The sequence below is a fragment of the Perna viridis genome, chromosome 13 (genome assembly GCF_037379345.1).
Source record: "Perna viridis isolate PV_CMFRI_1.1 ecotype Kerala chromosome 13, ASM3737934v1, whole genome shotgun sequence".
Lineage (NCBI taxonomy): Eukaryota > Metazoa > Mollusca > Bivalvia > Mytilida > Mytilidae > Perna > Perna viridis.
Genome location: NC_142457.1, coordinates 27,265,788 through 27,288,042, shown reverse-complemented (window position 1 = coordinate 27,288,042; position 22,255 = coordinate 27,265,788). Strand labels below are relative to the sequence as shown.

Below are 22,255 nucleotides of genomic sequence, written 5' to 3'. Positions count from 1 at the left end.
GTAAGAATGCAGCAAATCTTTAGTGTCGGTCCCTGTAAGAATAGGGCAGTAAGTGAAACATGGTATGAAAAAACTCATTATTTTGATTGTGTAATTTGAATATATGCACCATCAGAATCAAGGAAAACAGACAAGATTTTCCATATCATGCTGAACCACTGAGTAATAATTTCATTGAAATGCACTGAAAATGAACATTTCAAGGACAGAAAAATCCTCATTTTTTTCAGATTCTATTGAAAATTTCTGAGCAAAGCCAATGATGAAGAGATCAAATAATGGTCTTTCCAAATAAAAAGCATCCTTGATTGTCAGATTGGTGGGTTTTTGACATGCATGTTTCTGATTTTTCCCATTTTGCCTGATTCCTACAAACACTTACAGTTAATTGTGGCTTTAGAAAGGTATACCGTATTGATTTTTGATTTTTCATACCATTTCAGGACAAATGTTAAAGAGATATTGTACATGTACTGTATTTTTTTCTATCTGGTTACAAAATATTTACAGGACGCTTGCAAGTAAAAATTTGTCGTCGTTGCGGCGTGATAATAAAAAGTAATTTCATTACCCTCACAAAAAAAGAATCCCTAGGCGTGTAATTGGCGTGCGTGGTGTAATTCCAAACTAACCCAATAATTTCTTGTATCAAGTCAGGTTGCCGATCCAAGCATTATCAGCAAGTACACATCAGAGGATTTTTGCTCAAATTACCGATAATCGTTAAAACATACCATTTGATTCTTAGTTTTTAAAAGAAACTAAAACTCAGTACTATTGAACAACATTTTATTCAATTTTATGTAAATAAATTAAGTACAATTTTAAAAATATATAAATGTATACAGTTAAGTAATATTCTAGTATTATTGACCAACGATCGAACATTTGCCTTAATATGATCAAAACTGCAAATACAATACAAAATACAAAAGTGCGCCAATACGGGATTAAGCCGTCAAATTCCAGATCTAGCCTCCAAATACGTCATACTGGCCTGGTTAAGATCAATATTGGAATAGGTCAATATGACGTTTTGGATTAGTTAGTCAATAAAGGTATAATTCCGTATGGTTTTCCATATTGGCCGAGTTATATTATTGGTTCAATGCTAGCCATATTGAAATTTGTCTACGCCTCAGTACAATATGGCTAGCCTTGAACCGATAACTAAGGCAACATGGAAAACCTTACGCAATAATTGTACATTATTGTGTAAGGTTTTCCATATTGGCTTAGTTATAGTTCCGAGGCGTAGCCGAAGTCCAATATTGCTAGCCGAGGACCATTAAGTCAGCCAATATGGAAACCCTTACGCAGTCATACTAGTACCTCTATTGACTAACTAGTTCAATAATAAAATAAGGATTTTAACCAGGCCATGACGTAATGGACGGTTAAAAACCGTATTGGACAGTTAAATCCCGTATTGATGCACATTAGTAATTTGTATTGTATTATCAGTTTTGATCATATTTAGGCTAATATTCGAACGTTTACTTAGTCAATTAAGTGTAATACACAGCTTTTCAAGTGTACATTTGCTTGTCCTCCTTTTTGGACAAGGTAAAGAGTCTCATTACTTTAAGATGCACAAAAATAATGAAAAAATTAAGAAAAACAACGGAGAAATTTCTTCTATAAAAATATATTGTTAAAAATATCAGGGAGTGCACATTATTAAGTCCTTGAAAATATCAAAACCCTTAATAAATATTTTTTAATTGATGAACAGATTGACGAATTCATCATTAAATATTCTATTACACTTTTAAGAGCTTTATTTGTTTACTTTCTTAGATTAATATGTCGTTCTATGTAACAATATATTGACGTCCTCGAATTCAAATTAAGAATTTGACCCAAAATTAAAAAAAAAGAAGTTTATCATTCCTTCTATATGAATATCAAGAGTAAACTTCATTTGTAAAGTAAAATACAGCAAATAATTCAGTACACTTTTGGTCAAATTCCAGCATGTGAAACCGTTGGTCACCAAAACAAAATTCACATACTGAAGGGTAAATTGTAAACATCAAAAACGTTTTTAGCTTACAAAAACTACCGAACAATGTGCTGTAAAAATTAATTTACACGTAAAATGAAGCCTGCCTTAACAGAACCTCTTTTTGAGTATAAAACTGTTTTTTATCTACCATGATAAAAATACATGTACATGGACTTCGAAATTTGTCTGGTTTATATAGCTTTTCTTGTTTTCAGAGTTCTACTTTGTCAGATTTCACTGTATTTGGCAGTGGACAAAATAAATATCACATATTCACCATTTTTTTTTAAATCTATACAATTGAATTGTTATGTTTACAATAAAAATGCAAGGCAAAATAAATAACTTTTCACAACTTCACATTGTATACATAACTGCATATCAATCAACCGAATCCTGTAAGCTTTGAAGTAAATCCATATAAATTATAATCAAATATAGTAAAATTTTCAATTTTTTGATTACCAATTTTTAAATTTTACGTTGGCAGCTTTTCTGGGTATTTCTGTTTTTTTTTAATCACATGTGTATTCTTGTATCCTTAAGCTCAAAGCATGAAACAAAAATTAATTTAAAATTAATTAAAAACAATTTTTGCTGACAAGGAGTTTGTGTAGACTGAGTAAGCAGTACTTTGATTAATACCAAGTTTATACACATGTAAAAGTCAGACTTGTGGGATTATCTGAAACACACATTCCAAATCTGACAATATGATATCATTAAAAAAAGTCTTCCTTATTTGAAATGACTACTAGTCATCTTTTGGAAATTTTGCATTAGAATATTAGAAAAGGGGTCAAATACAGAAATGGCCAAGTTGCGGTAAAGTACTGTTCTTTGAACGAACTGTTTCAATAATTTATTATGGTGATGATTCTAATTTGATTTTAAAAAAGTATGAAGAAAATGTTATCAAAAATCTCACATTTAAACAGAAAAATAAATTCAGTAGGAATGTGACGGACCTGAAATCCCATCCCATAATATGGGACCCAATACTGAAGTTGTATACCAAACATCTAGTGGCTGTGATCTAAAATTGCTGAGAAACATTTAGATTTATATTATTTCTGGCCTCTGTATGCGTTGTCTCATTTTTATTTTTTATGTTTACTTTTATATGTTACTGGAGTATATATTATACCTGTCTATTAATGTTGTTTTGAGGCCTGCTGCAGCCTGCCCAGTGGTGTGAGGGTTTCCTTGTCATTTATTGAAGACCCATGGGTGGCCTTGAGATGACATTTTTCATCCTGGAGGGGTTGTTTTTTCTTTGATAAATTCAATATATTCAATATGTACAATAATACTTAAGTAGCACTCTAGGTAAAAATCATGCAAAATGTGATTCATGGTTGGAAAGCCTATATATCTTTATTATTGATATTTTGTTTAAAATGCTTAAAAATGCGTCTCCTCACAGAACCCTTGTTCATAAAAGATAAAAAAAATATGTAGAATGCACCACAGAATCTAACATTAAGGCAGATAACTTTATTAATGACACTAAAATACAATAATTATACATTTCATCACATAGATCTAAAACTGTAAAGCAACTTAATAACTAAAATAAAAATGTGTAGCCTTTTTGGGGGTTTATCACATATTCTAGAATTTGCAACATTCTTACAAAGACTGCTACTTAGTATATTATCGTTAAAGTAAATTTCTTTGAGAAATCAAAAAGTTTTAGAGATATGTAACTTTTGGAGGTAGATCTAAGGTTAGGAACTCCTACAAATCATTGAAACGTTTGTATTTACTGTTTTACATCAATCTGATGTAAGCATCAAAGTAACTTGGGTTAACTTCATTCCAATGAAAACTTGATACACTTTGGTGAAACTGAATGTGATAAAAACATATCACCGCTTTCAAGAGTTATGTCCCTTACCCTCTGTCTACTTACTTGAAGCAGACCTGTACATGCCAACTGCATGACCTCAGATTGAACGTTATCTCTAACTGTAATGGTTTTACAGAAATGTCAAGTTCATACCCTTGAAACAGTGACATCACTCACATGGAATGTGATCTTTATTCCTACTGCTATTACAGAAATGTAAAGTACATACTCTCTGAAATAGTGACATTGTGTGAATGTTCACAAAAGCATTGGCAATGTCGGAGGCATTTTATACTAAAGCAAGATGTGTCACAGTTAACAATATGGTGAATAATAAAGGTAGACTGCATGTGAAATGCAGCATTCCTCAGACAAAATATGCACCTATACTCATTTGTAGTAAGAATCTGTGATTTGTTTACCTTGTGTAAGAATCTAATTTAGCTTTATTTACATACTATAACCTTGAACTAACAATGGCCTGACCTTGAATTTTGGGTCAACAGCAATATAGTTCATTTCTGGTTTATGGATCTTTTCCCACCAATTTTTTGTTTCATTGCTTGGAATCTGGTAGCAACTTTATCAAAGTTAATAGTGGTCTGTACATCAGAATGCACTTGCTGTGTGTCAGTTACCACAGTAGTAATGGATGATGACCTTGACCTCAAAACTGAACTTGACCTTTGAATGAAAAAGAAATAAGTATTGTAACTGATGTTGAGCGAATACATTAATGTTATTATGAAATAAATAAAAATAGTCTCATAAAATGGAATGTTAAAAGGCAAAACAATAGTTAGTGTCATCAAATTGAAAACTTTACATATAGTTCCTGAACATATCTACACATCTTTAAGACCGATCAAAGACAGATTACTTTCTATTTGCATTATTCAGACCTGTTTCTTGCTACATGTATTTAATGACATATAATATTTTTGCCATACTTATGAAAATGGTCCAAAAGCACATGTATTTTGTGATTATTTCAATAAAGGCACTTATTTTACACTTGTAATTTGCTATAATAATTCATATAACATACAGACAATTTGTTCACAGAAAAAAATTCTTAAAAGATAAGAATCTATATGGAGTTGTGTCATGTATAAACTTTCTACATCCCTAATAAAAACTACAAAAACTGTTTCAATGCTCACTAACATAAGGGGCGGATCCAGGATTTGAGTTTAGGGGAGGGGCATTAATTGAACTAAATGCTGTGCAATGCAAGGCAAAACATATTATGGGGTGAAACTTGTGGTGAAATTTTTTTTCTTACCGATTTAGGGGGTGTACGCCTGGTACACCAGTCCTTCAATCCACGCCTGAACATGATATCCCACTCCCCCATTTGATGACATGCACATTTTGCCTCCAAACTGATTCAGATCAAAATATGAAAGGAGGTGCACAAAAAGAAACATGTAATAAAGATTCTGTGAGAGTTTCATTCAATTCCATTCAGTGGTGTAGAAGAAGTTACATATAAGAGATGAATCCCCATCACGTCCTCATATTCACAAATGTTCACAAATATTTCACATAAGTTCATGCTTTGATATGTGAAACCCCCTATTGATTCAGATCAAAATCTGAAATAGAAGGTGCACAATGGGGACATGGAAAAATGAGTCTGTGAAAGTTTCATTCAATGTCTTTCAGCGGTGTAGAAGGAGTAACTGATAAGAGATGGGTCCCCAAGTGTATCAGAAGGAAGGAAATATGGACGGAAGAACAGACAGACACCTCTATCACTACCCCGTATATACCTCCTACTTTGCAAGTGGAGGGGTATAAAAATGATTATTAAAGATATTATTTATAAGAAGATGTATACAGTCTAGTCCAATGAAAAAAAATTTCACAACTTCGAAATAACCATGTGTTTAAAAATAATGTAAAACTGTTGCATTTTGACAGAATGATTTAAGTAGCACTCCAGATAAGGATCATGCAAAATGTGATTCATGGTTGGGAAGCCTACATATTTTTTATTTATAATATTTTGTTTAAATGTTAAAGTAAACAGAAATAAACATGTAGCTTTTCATATAACTGTACTGTAGAATTCCAAATTAAGGGAGATAACTCTGTAAATGACACTAAAATACAATAGAAACTGTAAGATTTTCAATGTGGATTATCTCCTAAGAGCAAACAGATTGGAATGAATAATTATACATTTCATCATATAGACCTTTAAAGCAACTGAATAACAAAAATAAAAATATGTAGCCTTTTTGGGGTGTATCACATTTTACAGAATTTGCATGATTCTTACAAAGACTACATATTTTGTATAACCTGGCTTGGTACTAAAAGTCATCAATGTTGATTGGTCAACTCTCTGCAAATAAATAATCCCAAACATTTTGAATACGAATTGATCATTTATATTCAGACTGTCATTAAGGCATCAAATTCACAAAAAGTCGTAAGTGTGAAATTGATCTTAAAATTATGACATCACAATGCTATTTTCTGTCATGACGTCATTACTTACGATCAACTTTACTCTTACGACTTTTTGTGAATTCGACGTCAGAATTACAAGATATGTTTCTAATTTTTGAACAGGTTATATTCTTAAATCTGGTTTGGGCTAGTTTACTCTAGTAATGCTAGAGGTTGTCTGGCAAGCTATTTTCTGACTTGGTGCCATCCTAACCTCTAGCATCTGATATGTTCAAAGCCAACGCAAATGCTAAACACACATTTTAAAATACTTTAGGTCTTTTACTTATATAAAAGAAGATTAACCTACCAAAAACAGAACGATAAAAATCCTAAATATTTGTTAAATACCTAGAAAACATTTGTAATGAAGACAGTTATCAAAATTACCAGCAATTTAGAATTAGGTCACTAATTTTACAGAATACAATATATTTTTGACAAAACGAACTTAAAGTTGGTAAGGGCAATTCGTTGGTTAATTTGGTATGTTCGTTTCGCAAATTTTAAAATCCGTAATTTTATCAACCGGAATTACACTCAAAAGGCTAAAAACCAAATATGAAGTTCATTTTAACTGCTTTTACAAAAGATTTCCAGGATTGCTGGATTTTCTCATCAGGTAGGTCATTGCTTTTCTTTAGTCACCTTCTCCCGTGTAATGGTAAAGAAACTGTATAAAACGTTTTAAATGGGAAATAGTTTACTATAATTCTGCCGATTTCAAGGAACGGCGGAACGAGCATTATGCAATATGGCGCTCGGAAGTAAAAGGTTAGGGTATGAAGGAATGGAATTCCAACCTCTTACTTTGTAGGAGTAGGGCTAGTTTACAATTTTTATAAACTTCTTCTCAGTTTGTAAGTGCAAACTGCTGCAAACCAGGTTATTTTGTATCACCTTTTCCAAAAAAAAAATGTTTTGCCGAGCACGGCTAAAAATGCCCACAAAGGTCAAACCCTGAACAGAGGGGGCATATAAAGACACATAATTCAAGCTTGATAGAGGTCTTAATTTGATTGTGACAAAATGTTTGACACCAAATATATAATAATCAAAATATTATATTATTCAAAAAAAATCATTGAACAAAGTTTCATGAAAATTGCTTGAAGCATTTTAAGCTGATTGTGTACTTATGGGAAATCTTCCATTTTTAAGAATAAAGAAAAAAATCCAAAATGGTAAATCAAAATTAATAAAAATTAAAAATTAACATCAATAGTAATTAACTGTTTTCCAAAGTTTCATGAAAATGGGTGCAACCCCTACTGAGTTATAGTCTGAAAACTATGAGGTTCCCCCTTTTTATGATCAAAGTCACACAACTCTAAAATTATAAAAGCAGAAATTTACAAAGATTGAAAGGGGCTTACATTAATATAAATATATAATATACCAAAGTTTCATTGACATTGCTGCAAAGGTTTAAGTCCAAAAACAGATAATTACCCCATTTTTGTACAAATAGTCAAGAATTCAAAAACCAAAAAAGGGAAATTTATAAGAATGTAAAGAAAGTCAAGGATGCATCAATAGAAAGAATCCATTATCAAAGTTTCACAGAAATTGGTGGCAGCATTTTTGATTAATTGTGTAAAGTGTGAATGATACATGGATACACTGGTATGCCATAATACATCCAGTCTAAATAGACCATATAAAAATTAGAAACATTCCTTAGATGTCTGAAATGAGAAAATGATAGAAGAGGATGCCATAATACATCCAGTCTAAATAGACAGTATAAAAATTAGAAACATTCCTTAGATGTCTGAAATGATAAAATGATAGAAAAGGATAAGACCACATGAACATTTGTATACCAACTTCCAAGTTAATTGTTAAAATCAACTGCTTGCCACATTACCTGACAGAAATGTAAAAAGGATAAAACTATACCAACTTCAAAGTATTTTTTTTAATCAACTACATGCCACATTATCTGACAGAAATGAAGAAAAGGATAGAACTATACCAACTTTAAAGTACTTTTTTTAAATCAACTGCTTGCACACAATACCTGACAGAAAAGTTCTGTTTCTTTCTCTGTATAATTTTGATTATATGCTTATTATTTGTCATCTCCTCAGGAAGTCGACCATCCAAGGTCCGAATGTCTAAATCTATCCCAACCTGATCCTGTCAAAATAGGAATTATGTGTACTTTAATGATAAAAAAGAAGGCATTAATAGAACATTTAGTGAAACCCCACAATGCAATGGTTGAAAAAGGGGGATGGCAAAATGTTCAAAATTGCCAAACTCGAAATCTACATTTTGGATTTGCCCAAAATTTACATGCACCTAAAACAACTGTGCAAAGTTTAGAAATATTCATTGATCAAGTGCTCATCTGGAAAATGTAGTAGACAGACAGACAGACAGACATGCAACTTTCTGAGGGTATCACAAAATACCTTGTGACTTCACGTGGCAGGGTATAAAAATCAGAAAAACAAATGAAAAAAAAATACAACAATGTAAGCAAGCTAAACAATAGATCTCTTTCATAAACTTCAGCTATGATTATCAGCCAATGAATGGACCCTAAATATAAAAAACTAATATTGCATTTCTGTAAACCAAACCAAAGCATAGTACAATTTTTCAATAAATTTTTCAAGGTAAATGAACAATTTTTTCAAGTGTTTTTGCCAAGTCCTTATATATAATGTACAAAGGAAAAAATGAAAAAAAATATTTAGGACCAATATTGAAATTTAAGAGACTTTCTAAGTAGCAACAAAGTGGTTCCTATCATAAGTGATATAATTTAAGTCATTGCTACCATTTACATATTTTTCAAGATTTTATTTTTTAGTTCTTTTAAGGAGGTAGACCTAGGGTAAGTGACACAACTCATGAAATCAGTGATATGTTTGTATCATATTCAATTTCACCAAAGCCTTTCAAGCATTTCTTTGAAACAGAATATAATCAGTCCAAGTTACTTTGATGATTACATGAAATTGATGTAAAATGGTGAATACAAACGTTCAAATGATTTGTTAGTTGTGTTCCTTATCCTAGGTCTACCTCCTTAATAGCATATGAAAAACAAATGACAAGTATAATTATATTTCCAAGGGGTTAATAAAACATATGAAAAAAAAACTGTTGCAGTTCATCCTGTGTACATTAGTTCAATAGTCAAAATTAGAAAAATGGCAGTTGAATTGGAAATGTTCGGCATCTATCAAGCCAGAAGTCCTGACCAACCTGTAACTAAAACTCCTATGTAATGTATATAGAAAAAACTGCTACTACTGTCCCTACTGTTAATGATAGAAAGAAACATGTCTAAACCAGATCCTTTTTGGAATTTAAAGTTGGTTTGATTTACACAGGTGTTTGGTTTAGACTGGTATTTGCTTTTGACAGGTGTTCAGTTTAGACAGGTGTTTTGTTTTGACAGGTATTTGGTTTAGACAGTTGTTTGGTTTTGACAAGTGTTAAGTTTACACAGGTGTTCAGTAGTGGGGTTAGTTAGAGAGGTGATAGGATAAGACAAATATCATTCGTATATTTTTTGAAAGCAAAAGACTATATGGATATGGATTAGGTTTACTCAGGATTTGGTTTAGATAGATTTCACTGTATTGTCTTTCTGACTATGTATATTGCTTTTTGTCTTAGTTTAAATTATAGATTATTCAGTTCAACCAAATTCTAGTAATTGGTGATAACATAAGCATCGTCATATTTTAACTGATAATATGCCAGGCTGATTTTTTTTCTCTGTTTGATTAAGTTCCATTACTATGAACAAAAACATTGGAAATCAATTAAAAACACAAAACTAAATTAACACAAACAGTATACTAAACACCATCAAGTCCTTAGCAGACAGACAGACAGACTGACTGACAGATGGACAGTGTCTAAATAAACCGTAACATACTGGTCACAAATGGGCATATAAAAACTCACCACAAGCTTTTGAACACATTTTCTCCTATTCAACTGGCAACCCAAATGTAAAGGGGTTAGTCCAGAGGAGTTCCTCGTGTTTATTGTAGATTCGTTTGGATCTACCTTAAGTAACAATTCCAATACTTCTAAATTATCTCCCCTGAGTAAACAACAATGCATTGAGGTAGATTTGTCTGTTAGGTTCACAGCACAAACATGGTTCACTAAACCATCTGAAATTACAGAAAATCACTGAAAAATTTAGAACCTTGTACATAAAATGTAAGAAATGTGGAAGGCTTTAGGTTAAAATCAATTTTCTGTGAAAAATACTAATTAATTGAATTTTAACATCAAAATTTGTTTTATTATGTGTAAAAATCTCACACATGAGACAATGATAATGGGAGAGAATACTGTAAAAAAGGTTCATAAGTTAACAAGTATGGTAAATATATTTTTGATGCATGTAAGCACTTCAATAGAGCTAAGAGAAACTACCAAATGAGGAGTGAAATATCCCAAACTCTTTATAAGTCATACACTGTACATGTATTAATTACAAAACCATAGGAATGGGATTTAATCATGTAAACAATCATGTAAAGATAACATTTTTGGCAGTCTTATTCAATGTTTTTGCAGTATTAAAATAACACCAGTAAGTACCACCATATATCTCAAAGTTTAATTCATTACACTTCAACCTAGATAGATTGAATGACAGTCTAGTCCAACACCCTGAGACATGTCCACAACTCTACAAAACTACTTCCTCATTTAAACTAATCCTTCTCAACTGAGAGAAGGGACCTCAACAGAAATTGATTGATTGATTATAGTTTAACAACTGAAATAGTTGCATATCAACTATAACCTTTAAAATTTAACATCAATTTTTGGTGTTTTACATAAAGAATTTTTTCAAATATTTGAATTAAAAAATTAAAATCTTCGTAAATTTTCCTAAAATATATTCATTATATATGTATACACACAATGTATGCATTAAAAAATACCATTAATAGGTTATAATAACTGTGTATGAAAATATTAAAAAATCAGTAAAAGGGAGGTAATTATAGTGAACCGGTTGTGCTATCAAGAAGACAATATTTAAATGGAACTAAATTCAACAAAACTTTTCTTTCTTGAGATTTATAGATAAAATTTACTATATTTACATTGTTTTTCTTTAACTAAAAATAAAAGATCTTAGACCAATTTAAGAAAAAAAAGACTAGATGACAGTCCCAGAACACTAAAACTGTCTTCATCATGTGCATGACCAGAAACCAGTGCCAGATACAATATTTACATGATCTCTCTGTCATGACTAATTCAACATTCGCGCCCAAACTTTATCAAGCAAAAGAAAAAAAAAAACATCCACTCGATATCCTAAATACTAAAATATTAGTCCTCCTTACGATAGATACCATATTGGGGCAAATAATAACCAAAAGCTGACGAGAATTAATGAACATTCGTACTTAATTTGCACCAAAAATGTTGATGATTACATTTCAGTGTACAATGCTGTAGATTTTGTTATTATAAAAGTACACATACAAAATACATGTACACCATTATAATATATTCTACATTTAATTATGGAAAGGTTTTGTGATGTTGACAGTAAGTTTACAAAATATATTTTTCAATCAAAGGGAGGTAATTCAATTCAAATATTCTATCTGACAATTTTTACATACTGATAATAATCTTGGTCTCAGTCTTGTATTCCTTGCTTCTAGAGTATACCTTAAATTTCATAATTTTTTTTTTTAAATAGACAAGGAGTTTCAATCTAACTTTTGACCATGTTTTTCAATTAAGGAAATGTCAAAAATAATTTTTAGGTCCATTTTAGAAAAAAGGCACAAACTTTGGTACAACAGGACAGGTCGAACTAAAAATTATCTCTTTTCACTTTCACTATTATTTTGAGTTCATAAAATAGACCCCTTTTCTGAAACATTATTTTTCATGAAAATACTGTTTTTCCTCAAGAACAAGTTTTTTGTGTCATAGCTTGATATTTACCCTCTACTTTTGATGAAAATTGATAGTCATTTGCCAAGAAACAAAAACAGGAAAATGCAAAAAGGAAGCACACTATATTTTCCATGTTTTGATGTACACCCGTTCAGGAATATGTAATACAAGACTGATACCCCTTAAAAAATTGTTACTCACTAACATTTTATTCTCACAAAAGCTTTTTAATAAAGGATCAAGCTATTTAAAAAAAAAATAACTAAAACAAAAAAAAATATCCCAAATCTCTAACTGTTTTAATATAGAAACTACTTTAGTACTCATGTAGCAATTACAGGGAGGTCACCTAAGGGCAGTAATTCCTCTATATTTACGCTGACAAAAAAAAAATTAGATTATGAAAGTGTTTATGTTACATAGGGCTGGATCCAGACACTTTGAAAAGGAGGGGTGCCAACCAAGGTGCCTCAGAAAAAGGGGGGAGGGTGCTAGGACGTATATTATTTGTATTCATTGACAAATTTTCCAATAAAATGGGGTGCGCCAACCCTCTCCACCCCTCTTTATATCTGCTACTGTTATATTACATTACAAATCATCTTGTAACTCCTTTTCCCTGGCAATCAAATGAAATACATAATTAAAACAGGTAAACACAGCTAAAAAATTAGGAATGTTTATTACACCCGGTAATAAGGTGTGGATCCAAGGAAAGGCAAGCCAGGCATACATCCCATAATGTATTGGGAAAAAAAAATGTTTTGCAAGAAATGTTCATTTTTCACAAATTCTATCCCAACAGTTTTCTTGTCTCACTTCGCACAGTCTTAATTTCTAACCTAAATACCTAGATCCACCCCTTGTGACAGTGGTTCAAAGTTTGCAATGGGGGAATATCAGTTTATAGAGATCAAAATACTGAGCATTTCTAAAACTTTTAAGCATGTAGGAATACATCATATAACAGTTACCCCTCAACTGTGTCAAACAAAGTTTGCAGGTATATAGGAATCAATACATCTGTCTGTCTGTCTGTCCGTGTGTCTACATTAACTTCACCTAAACCACTCATGGAATTTGAAATAATTTTAAGGAAGGTTGGATATCATATGTAGATTTGCATAGAGTACTAAAATTTCTGTCAAAGCATTGTAAAGAGAGATAATCCAACTTAAGGGTTTTACATATTGTAGCCTCATAGGTGCACCTCCTCCTAAGCCACTCCACTCGGGGTTTTTTTATGAAACTTTAAAAGAATGTTGGGTATCATATGTAGATGTACATGAAGGAATACAATTAGTGTTGGAGGACTTCAAAGGAAGGTAATTCAACTTAACTTTGAATTGGAGGGTATTCTCCTTGTGAGCTTGATCACAGTATTTCTAGTTTGATTGTATATAGTCACAGGGTTATGTTGCTACAAGATTGAAGTCATCACTACAGAAGCTTTATGGTCGTCACCATGAACTCGTGGATCGTTATGGTGTATCCATCAGCACCATAAAAACTGATGTATTCTACGGGTCATAGTTTTCCTTTCCTTGTTTGTCTACCCCGGACTTGACTTTTTATGAGAAACTCGGCAGGTGTTTCTAGAAAAGCAGAGGACACTTACCCTACTGGTGCACCTGGTCCATGCTCCCAGTTTTTAGTGGAGTCCGAGTTGCTCATTTACTTTTGTTACTTTGTATGTATGATTTTAGTTACTTTATGTTCTTTGTTGTATATGTCTGTTTTCCATGTGTGGTCTTTTTCCCTGGATTACATTCTTTTGATTACCACTATAACCTTGGTTCCCTTGATTACTCTTTCACACATCTGTAACATAAATAAATTTTGTTAAATGCTTTATTTTATTAACTTGAGGAGGTAGACCTAGGGCAGGGACATAACTTTTGAAATCAATGATATGTTTGCATCATATTCAATTCATCAAAGCCTATCAAACTTTCATTTGAAACAGAATGAAATAAATCAAAGTTACTTCAATGCTTAGATGAGATTGATGTAAAATGCTTTACACAAACATTCCAATGATTTGTAAGAATGATGTCCCTCCCTTACCCTATGTCTACCTCCTTAATAAATAATTGCTCTCATTTCATTTATTCTCCGCCTTAAAGAATTACTGAATACTACTGTTACTACTTAAAACTTAAGTGTAGGCATTTGTAAGAATCAGGGAAAATTGGAAAATAATCAGAAACATATATGTCAAAACCCAACTGATCTGACAATATAATTTCACTCAAGGATGCTTTCTTTATTGCAAAAGACCATTCTCTGATCTCTGTATCACTGGATTTGCCCAGAAATCAGAATGATTTTTAGCAGAGTTACCTGCCCTTAATATGTTCATTTTTTGTGCATTTCAATTAAACTATAACTCAATTTACCAAAAAAAATTTCCTTGACTGATGGTGCAATAGTCAAATTAAACTTTCAAAATCATATCGTGTTTCACCCACTGCCTGATTCTTACAGGGACTAACAATTAACATCAATACCAGATAAACCCTCCATCCCTGAATGCCCCCCTCCAGTAAATGTTTACTTTACCATACCGTGATAAATAGAGAGTCCAATAGGTCTTCTAACATCCTGAAGTAAGTTTTCCAACCTTGTATTTATTGGTGTGTCTTGGCTAACTAATTTCTGACAATCACCTGAAATGCAAAACAGATACCAGGTGGGATCAAAGAAATGCTGTGCCACTAAAATTGGAAAAAAAATATTTTGTTTGCAAGAGTTCTTGACTTTTCAAAAATATCACTAGTTACCATTTTCAAGGGAAGTGCCTACTGTAACAATAAAAACAACACAAGATTGTTTTTAGTTTCATCATTTGAAGTTCCTATACATTGAAAATTATAGTGATGTTCAAATATTTAACAGATCTTCAGATGTAAGTAAGAACCTTCTGCTTGATCCAATTTGATGGAATCTGTGTCCAAAACACCAGATTCACTGTCAGAACAGCTCTCTCTGAAACAGTAAAAGGTAAAGTAAAGGACAAATAAAGGTCATTTACAGTGTATCCATCTGCACCATGAAAACTGATTTGTTCAACGTGTCATAGTTGTCTTTCCTCTTTCGTCTACCCTGGACTTGAATTTTTATGAGCAACTCGGCAGGTGTATGTAAAAAAAGCAGAGGATGCTTACCCTACTGGTGCACCTGGTTCGTGCTCCCAGTTTATAGGGGAGTCCGAGTTGCTCATTTACTTTTGTTACTTTGTATGTATTATTTTGGTTATTTTATGTTCTTCATTGTGTGTGTCTGTTTTCCATGTCTGGTCTTGGTCCCTGTACTACATTCTTCTGATTTCTGATAGAACCTTGGTTCCCTTGATTACTCTTTTATTCATTGTCAGTGAATACACAAATGTGCACAAGTCAACAATTACCATAAGTCCTGTAGAGAGTTTTAACCCACAGCAAGATTTACGACCATGTGGCTAACATGAGCTTCTCACATGGTCACCAAGCTTGTGGGGTAAGAAATATTCCAGACAGAAAAATCTGTAAAAACCAGGCTAGGGTAGGTGCCACGAAACCAAAACCTTGACTTATGTGGGGATCAAACCAACAGCTGTGTCAACAAGTCCAGCACCTTAACCACTTGGCCATCCTCCCTCCTTTACAATAATCAAAACAAGCACTCAGCACTGTGCTAAAAATGCTCCCAGTCAACCATTTCTGTCTATTAATTTTTAATAGTAAACAGGAAGTAGATAAGCAATGGAACTGGATATGGGAGACACAGTATAAGAGATTTCATAGAAAATGTGATATGCTCACACAACAACCAATCGCCCTTTTCTATTACGGCCAACCAAGAACTCAAATCACTATGGAGGTGAAAACTGTTTTTCTCAAACCGGTCAGGAGTTGTGAAAATCAATTAAAAAGTAGAGAAATAATTTTCCTGACAGAGTGAATGCAATAATAAATCTTATACATGTAGTACCAGTATGTTTTGCAGAACAGATAAAATACATACCGGTATGCATCTCTGCAATTAAAATTATTAAAATTATGTAAGATAAATTACAAAAAAAATAAATGGGATGTTCCCCCTTTTATAAATACTCCAGACTAATTTTTAAAAAAACTGTTTACATTTACACATATACCTGATCTACAAGGAAACCCCATTACAATTAAGCAAACCAGACACAATATCGTATTGAAATTGAGTTATTTCCCTTAGAACTATATCAACAAAGTGCAATAAACAAAATATGCACATGGAAAATTTATGTTATTTTTCAATAGACAAAATTTTTATCATAGCAAATTCGTATAAATTAATTTTAAAACATATTTTTATCTTTAAACATGAAAAAAGTAGCTCTGAATTTAACTGAATAAGGCCATGTCAATATTTTTTTTATCCATTGAGATATAACAAAATTATTTTAACCAATCAGATTACAGTATTTATTCCTGTTCGTTATTGCATTAGCTTCTCATAGTGAAAAATCCACAACAATAATCCCTTAACATTTCAATAGAGTTTAGTTTCAACAATTGCTTAATTGTGTTTTACTGTATGGAGTTTTCAGTCTAGCATCTAATGACTCCAGATGTTACAAAATGAAAGTTGAAATTTGGTATTTCATATTTGTAGCTGCTGTATATTATAACTGACAATTTCATTGGTTATAATTACATAATAGGGAGTCTCATCATGTGACTCCGTGGTTTAATGAGAATGGGTCCTCGATTGACTCCGTGGTTTAATGAGAATGGGTCCTCAATAATAGGGAGTCTGATCATGTGACTCCGTGGTTTAATGAGAATGGGTCCTCGATAATAGGGAGTCTGATCATGTGACTCCCTGGTTTAATGAAAATGGGTCCTCGATTGTCTATCATTCAAATGCATGAAGATTTGTCATTCACATAAAAATTGAGTTCAGTATTAAAAGCAAAACAACTTTCTGTGTAAAAAGCTGAAAAAAAATGAAAAACATCTAGTTCTACATGATAAAAATGTTACGAAAAGCATAAAATAGAAGATTTTGCATTGCAATGTAGCATATTGAAATCCCTGAGGTAAACAATAACATACAGATCGGTCTTGGGATTTCAATGTGTTCTACATAAAAAATTCAGGAAAGGAAATTGAAACTAGTACAAGACCTACAAACTCTATTGTCTTGAATAATTGAAATCATTACTGACAACAAAAATACAGCAAAATATCCTCAGTTTACAGTATGTAATCTATTGTTTAAGAGCAAAAATGACTTACATATAGCCCTCATCTTGGCCGTAAGTATTAGTATAGACAGCTGACTGCAGAAGAAACAGGACAAACTCAACATTTGCCACTCTGCAAGCATTCATCAGTGGAGTGTTGCCATGATGGTCTCGTAGATTGTGGTCAAACCCAGGCTGAAGAATGAACATTTATTTAAGGAAGACCTAGGGTAATTTACATAACTATTAAAATCAGTGATATGTTTGCATCATATTCAATTTCACCAAAGCATACCAAGCTTTCATTTGAAACAGAAGGAAATCCATCCAAGTTACTTTGATGCTTACATGAGATTGATGTAAAATGCTGAATACAAACATTCACAAACCACTTGCAAAATTTACATGCGCTTAAATCTTTAACAAACCAATTGGGCTTATTACATAAGCTTAGTGAAACGATATTCTGGAATTTTCATCAGAAGTGTGAGATATTCTATTTTTAAGAGATGCACAGGGAAAGAAAAGGTACCAGAAGTACTGTAGGCAAGATCACAAAAAGCAAAAAGAATAACCCTCTCTTCACTTGAAAATCCCCTGAAACTCTCCAAATAGCTCAACAAAAGTTTTTCTTTTAAAAACCCTTTCTTATAGTCATCTGATGCCTATAACCCTCATGTAAAATTTCATTAAGATCCATACAATAGATTTGAAGGTTTTGTGCTTACCAGTTAAGGCATGTAAAACCTTACAGTTACATTCAAATGAACACATACCCGAGATTCTCCCCAATTGACACTGTCTCACGTGTGAGATTTTCACGCAAAGGATAAATTTTGATGTAAAAATGCAATTATTTAGCATTTTTCACAGAAAATACAGAAATTTTAACAAAAATATCCCACAAATCATTCATTTCTACTGTGGTTTCATTTTTATTTGTGTGGTACTTATTTTTGCGGTTTCCATGGGTAGATTAAGGTTCCATCAAACAATAATTTCCATCAGTGAATGTTTACTCAGTTTAATCTCTGTATCTGTCAAGTAACATGGGTAAGATGCCATAATAAATGGACAACATCCTGTCCCCCTTAATTGTCTAATTAAATGAAATATTAATTGTTTTATAGCCGGGTCGGCCTTGGCGCTACCAGCTATATGTTAAGTCACTCAGTCAACAATAATCTGTAATAGTGGCATTAGGTATTCTCAGCTTTTCTTATCTTTCCAATGATAGTGGCTTTCTTAAATGTGACATTCAGTAAACTTGGGTTTTTTGCCGATCCCGTTTATCATATACCTGGGAATGATACCTCAAGTTTTCATTCACATGAATTAAGACTTACCAAAACTTTTACTCATACTCTGGAAAATGAAAACGGAGTCTTGATTCCCTAACAAATTTATCATACATATTACATTTGTATTTGAAGTAACTTGGGAAAACATGTCCTATACACAACTTTCAATAGTTTAAATGCTTTCAATGCTTATACAATTTTTGTTAAAATTTTGAGCAAAAGTAGCACTGTTTTAGTGATAATTTGCCGAATATGCAGAGAAATGTGTCAGTTTTTAAAAAAATTACTGACCCATTGATCGAAGATCAAAAAGAAGGTCATATATTTTTTCTAACCATGAAAATTAATACCCACAAAAATAATAAGAAACCACAGTATTTGGAAGATTCTTAATTTGTTATCCATTTTTTGGAAGCCTCTCTCTAATTTGGGAGGGTTAACAGGTATGAAGAAAGGTAAATAAATATTTTTTAAGGGGGTACCTAACATCTCTAAAATTTATTTGCCTTGTTTAAATTTCTTGAAATTTAATTCAGTGTTTTACTTTGATAAAAATACAATATTAATAAATATATACATTTCAAGATATTTTTACCACATGTTTCATGGGAATATTTTCAATGAACATATAACAGCTTCATCAACAAAACTTTTGATCACTAAGATGCTTTAAGTTTGATAATAAAATGTCACAAAATAAAATGTTTTGCTGATTTTTACAGAGTTATTTCCCTTAGGTGTTGTGACCACCCCCACCCTTTCCTCTTTAATATCAAATTTTCTTTTAATGTTTAGGTACCAAAAAAAAAACTATAACTTCCTTACCATCCAAACATCTGTCAATTTATTCAGACTCTGTTTGGTATTAGTTTCAATTAGATCCATGATAAGATCTGTGTGTTTTTGTCTGTGTGATAATATTTCACTCCAAACACCTTCATACTCAGGCACTGCGAACAGAATTCCAGTTGGAGCTAGCAGGGATGTAGTAGCACCATGGTTCAAAAGACATCTTACAACCCTCAGGAATCCTGAAATGTAACTAAACATCTGAGCAGAAACACATGGCATACCCCCTTTTTGGTAGCATCATGGTTTAACACTACAGAAATCCTAAAATATGAAAATTTAGAATCTGAGCTCAAGAATATGGTATATCCCTTTCATCTAATAACAGCATAGTTTAAAAGATTAAAAGATATACAACCACAAGGAAGCCTAAACATGTAAAATGCTAAAAATAAACAGCTGAGACCAAAGACATAGCTTCCTTCTTTTTCTAGCAGCATCATGTTTAAGACATCTTATCACCTTCAAAAAGACTATTTAAAAAAAAAAAAAACATCTGAACTCAAGCTGCTCATGTTATTCCCTTTTTTTCCAGTTGCAGGATGGTTTAAATGACATCTTACAACCCTAGGAAAGCCTAAAATGTTACAAATAAACAGCTGAGCTAAGACATATGGCCCCTTCTTGTAGCAACAAAATTTTAAAGACATTTTACAACCTTCAGGAAGACTTAAAATTTAAATTAAACATCTGAGCATGTACCATATCAATTATATAACTTTCACAGTTGCCTTTTTTTCAATATAACTTTTACAACTACAATCTTAGGAAAAAACTTCCACAGTAGCCATTTTACAATATAACCTAAACAGTTGCCATTTTACGACATAATTTTTACAGTTGCATTTTACAATAAAGCTTTCACAGATGCCATCTTAGGGTAAACTTTGACAGTTGCAATCCTATTCTGTAGTGAATTCGCTTAAACAGCTAATTATAAGCTTCAGAAATGATGTAAATTGACTAAGTACAAAGAGTTCCTATATTAAATGCTAAAACCTTTCTCTGCAGCCAGTTGGAGAGCAGTTTTTCCAGATCCATTTATCCCATTGACATCCAGACTGGTACCAGAAAATTTTGTATTTCTTCCATAGCTCACAGAAGATCCAAATTGTAGAGCACAACAGTTCACGAGGTACTCCGTAATCTCAAGACGACCCAAACTTGCAGCAAGATGCAGGACACTGTTTCCTGACTGGGAATGTCTTTTGCTTAGATCAGCTTGTCTCTGAATTACAAAAATTCATAAACTTCAATGCTTATACAATTTTCGTTTAAATTTTGAGCAAATGTAGCACTGTTTTAGTGATAATATGCCGAATATGCAGAGAAATGTGTCAATTTTTAAAAAAACTACTGACCGTTGATCGAGGATCAAAAGAAAGGTCATATTTTTTTTCTAACCATGAAAATTAATACCCACAAAAATAATAAGAAACCACAGTATTTGGAAGATTCGTAATTTGTTATCAACATTTTGGAAGCTTCCCTCTAATTTGGGAGGGTTATCAGGTATGAAGAAAGGTAAATAACAATTTTTTTAAGAGGGTACCTAACATCTCTAAAATTTATTTGGCGTGTTTAAATTTGGACCAGCAACGGTTACCTAAAGATGCCCTCAGATGGACCCCAACTGAAAGGTGGAAGCCTGGTAGGCCAAAAACAACTTGGCGAAGAACAGTAGAAGCTGAGCTGAAACAGGGTGGATATATGTGGGGAGAAGCCCAAAAGATAGCCAAAGACAGACCTAGGTGGTGGGAAACAACTGCAGCCTTATGTCTCACTGGAGACGAAGAGGATTAAGTAAGCAAGTACCATGGGCATCAAGGTTAATTCAAATAGACCTGAAAAAATAATACAGTCATTCCTTACAACTTAATTTCAGTATCAAAATTCAACTAGTAAATCATTCTAAAAGGTTGATAACCTTACAGTCACATTACAAAATGTAGTCTATGAAGGGTTCTCAACAAGTGCCAGCCACCAGCAATTTCGCCATCTAATTTGACATTGGTGCTGGCTATTTTGTTGCTCAAAAAAAAAATTAGGTATGTTATGGAAAATGACGGCCCTCAATGGTGCCACCTACTTTTAATTTTCTTCCACCTACTTTAAAACTTATTGAAAACCCCTGCCTATGAGATGATGGATGAATATTTTTATCCAATCAAAAGGCATGTTACTTCTGTAATTAAATTTGATTTTTAATAACCCTGAATCTTTATCACCTTGATTCTATAACTTAAAGGAGAATCAAAAGCATAACTTTCTTGCATATATAGATAATTCAATGTTAATCTTTTAGTTCTAAGACCCTCCTTCACCTCTTGTGATGCGTCCTCAATATCTATTTTATTAAAATATCAATAAAATTAATAGAAATAAAGAAAAAATCCACCATTTTTTCTGTCTACTAACAAAGTACATGTACTTGGGAAAGCTTTTTTCATGTGGAGATCACTTGAATTGAACGAACAATAATTTGTGATGGATTTCAAAAGAGTTTGTTCCTTCACATAAAAATTTTGTGAAGTAAATTTCACATGAAAATTAAATTAATTTCATGGGAATTTTGTGTGAAGCTTCGTGGGATCCACAATTGAATGAAGGGGCGTAATTACAAGAATCAGTATAAAAGGAAAAAAGGAAACTAATTCATAATA

At 32.3% G+C, this 22,255-nt stretch overlaps 1 protein-coding gene across 6 annotated transcripts in view; it reads right to left on the bottom strand.

Moving 5' to 3' along the window:
- Positions 1–772: 772 nt before the first annotated feature.
- LOC148600159 (uncharacterized) overlaps positions 773–22,255 on the bottom strand; it is a 49,408-nt gene continuing 27,925 nt past the window's right edge. For 4 of the 6 annotated variants that reach the window (XM_088559308.1, XM_088559309.1, XM_088559311.1 and 1 more), the window contains 8 exons: positions 20,592–20,820; positions 19,569–19,774; positions 17,495–17,637; positions 15,154–15,221; positions 14,801–14,902; positions 10,254–10,468; positions 8,344–8,462; positions 773–4,544 (listed from right to left, as the gene is read on the bottom strand). In XM_088559308.1, the coding sequence (XP_088415434.1) occupies positions 4,376–4,544; positions 8,344–8,462; positions 10,254–10,468; positions 14,801–14,902; positions 15,154–15,221; positions 17,495–17,637; positions 19,569–19,774; positions 20,592–20,820 (1,251 nt within the window). In that variant the 3' untranslated portion in view covers positions 773–4,375. Of the gene's footprint in view, positions 4,545–8,343; positions 8,463–10,253; positions 10,469–14,800; positions 14,903–15,153; positions 15,222–17,494; positions 17,638–19,568; positions 19,775–20,591; positions 20,821–22,255 lie in introns of those variants that run through there. The other 2 variants (XM_088559312.1, XM_088559314.1) reach the window with 2 other exon arrangements.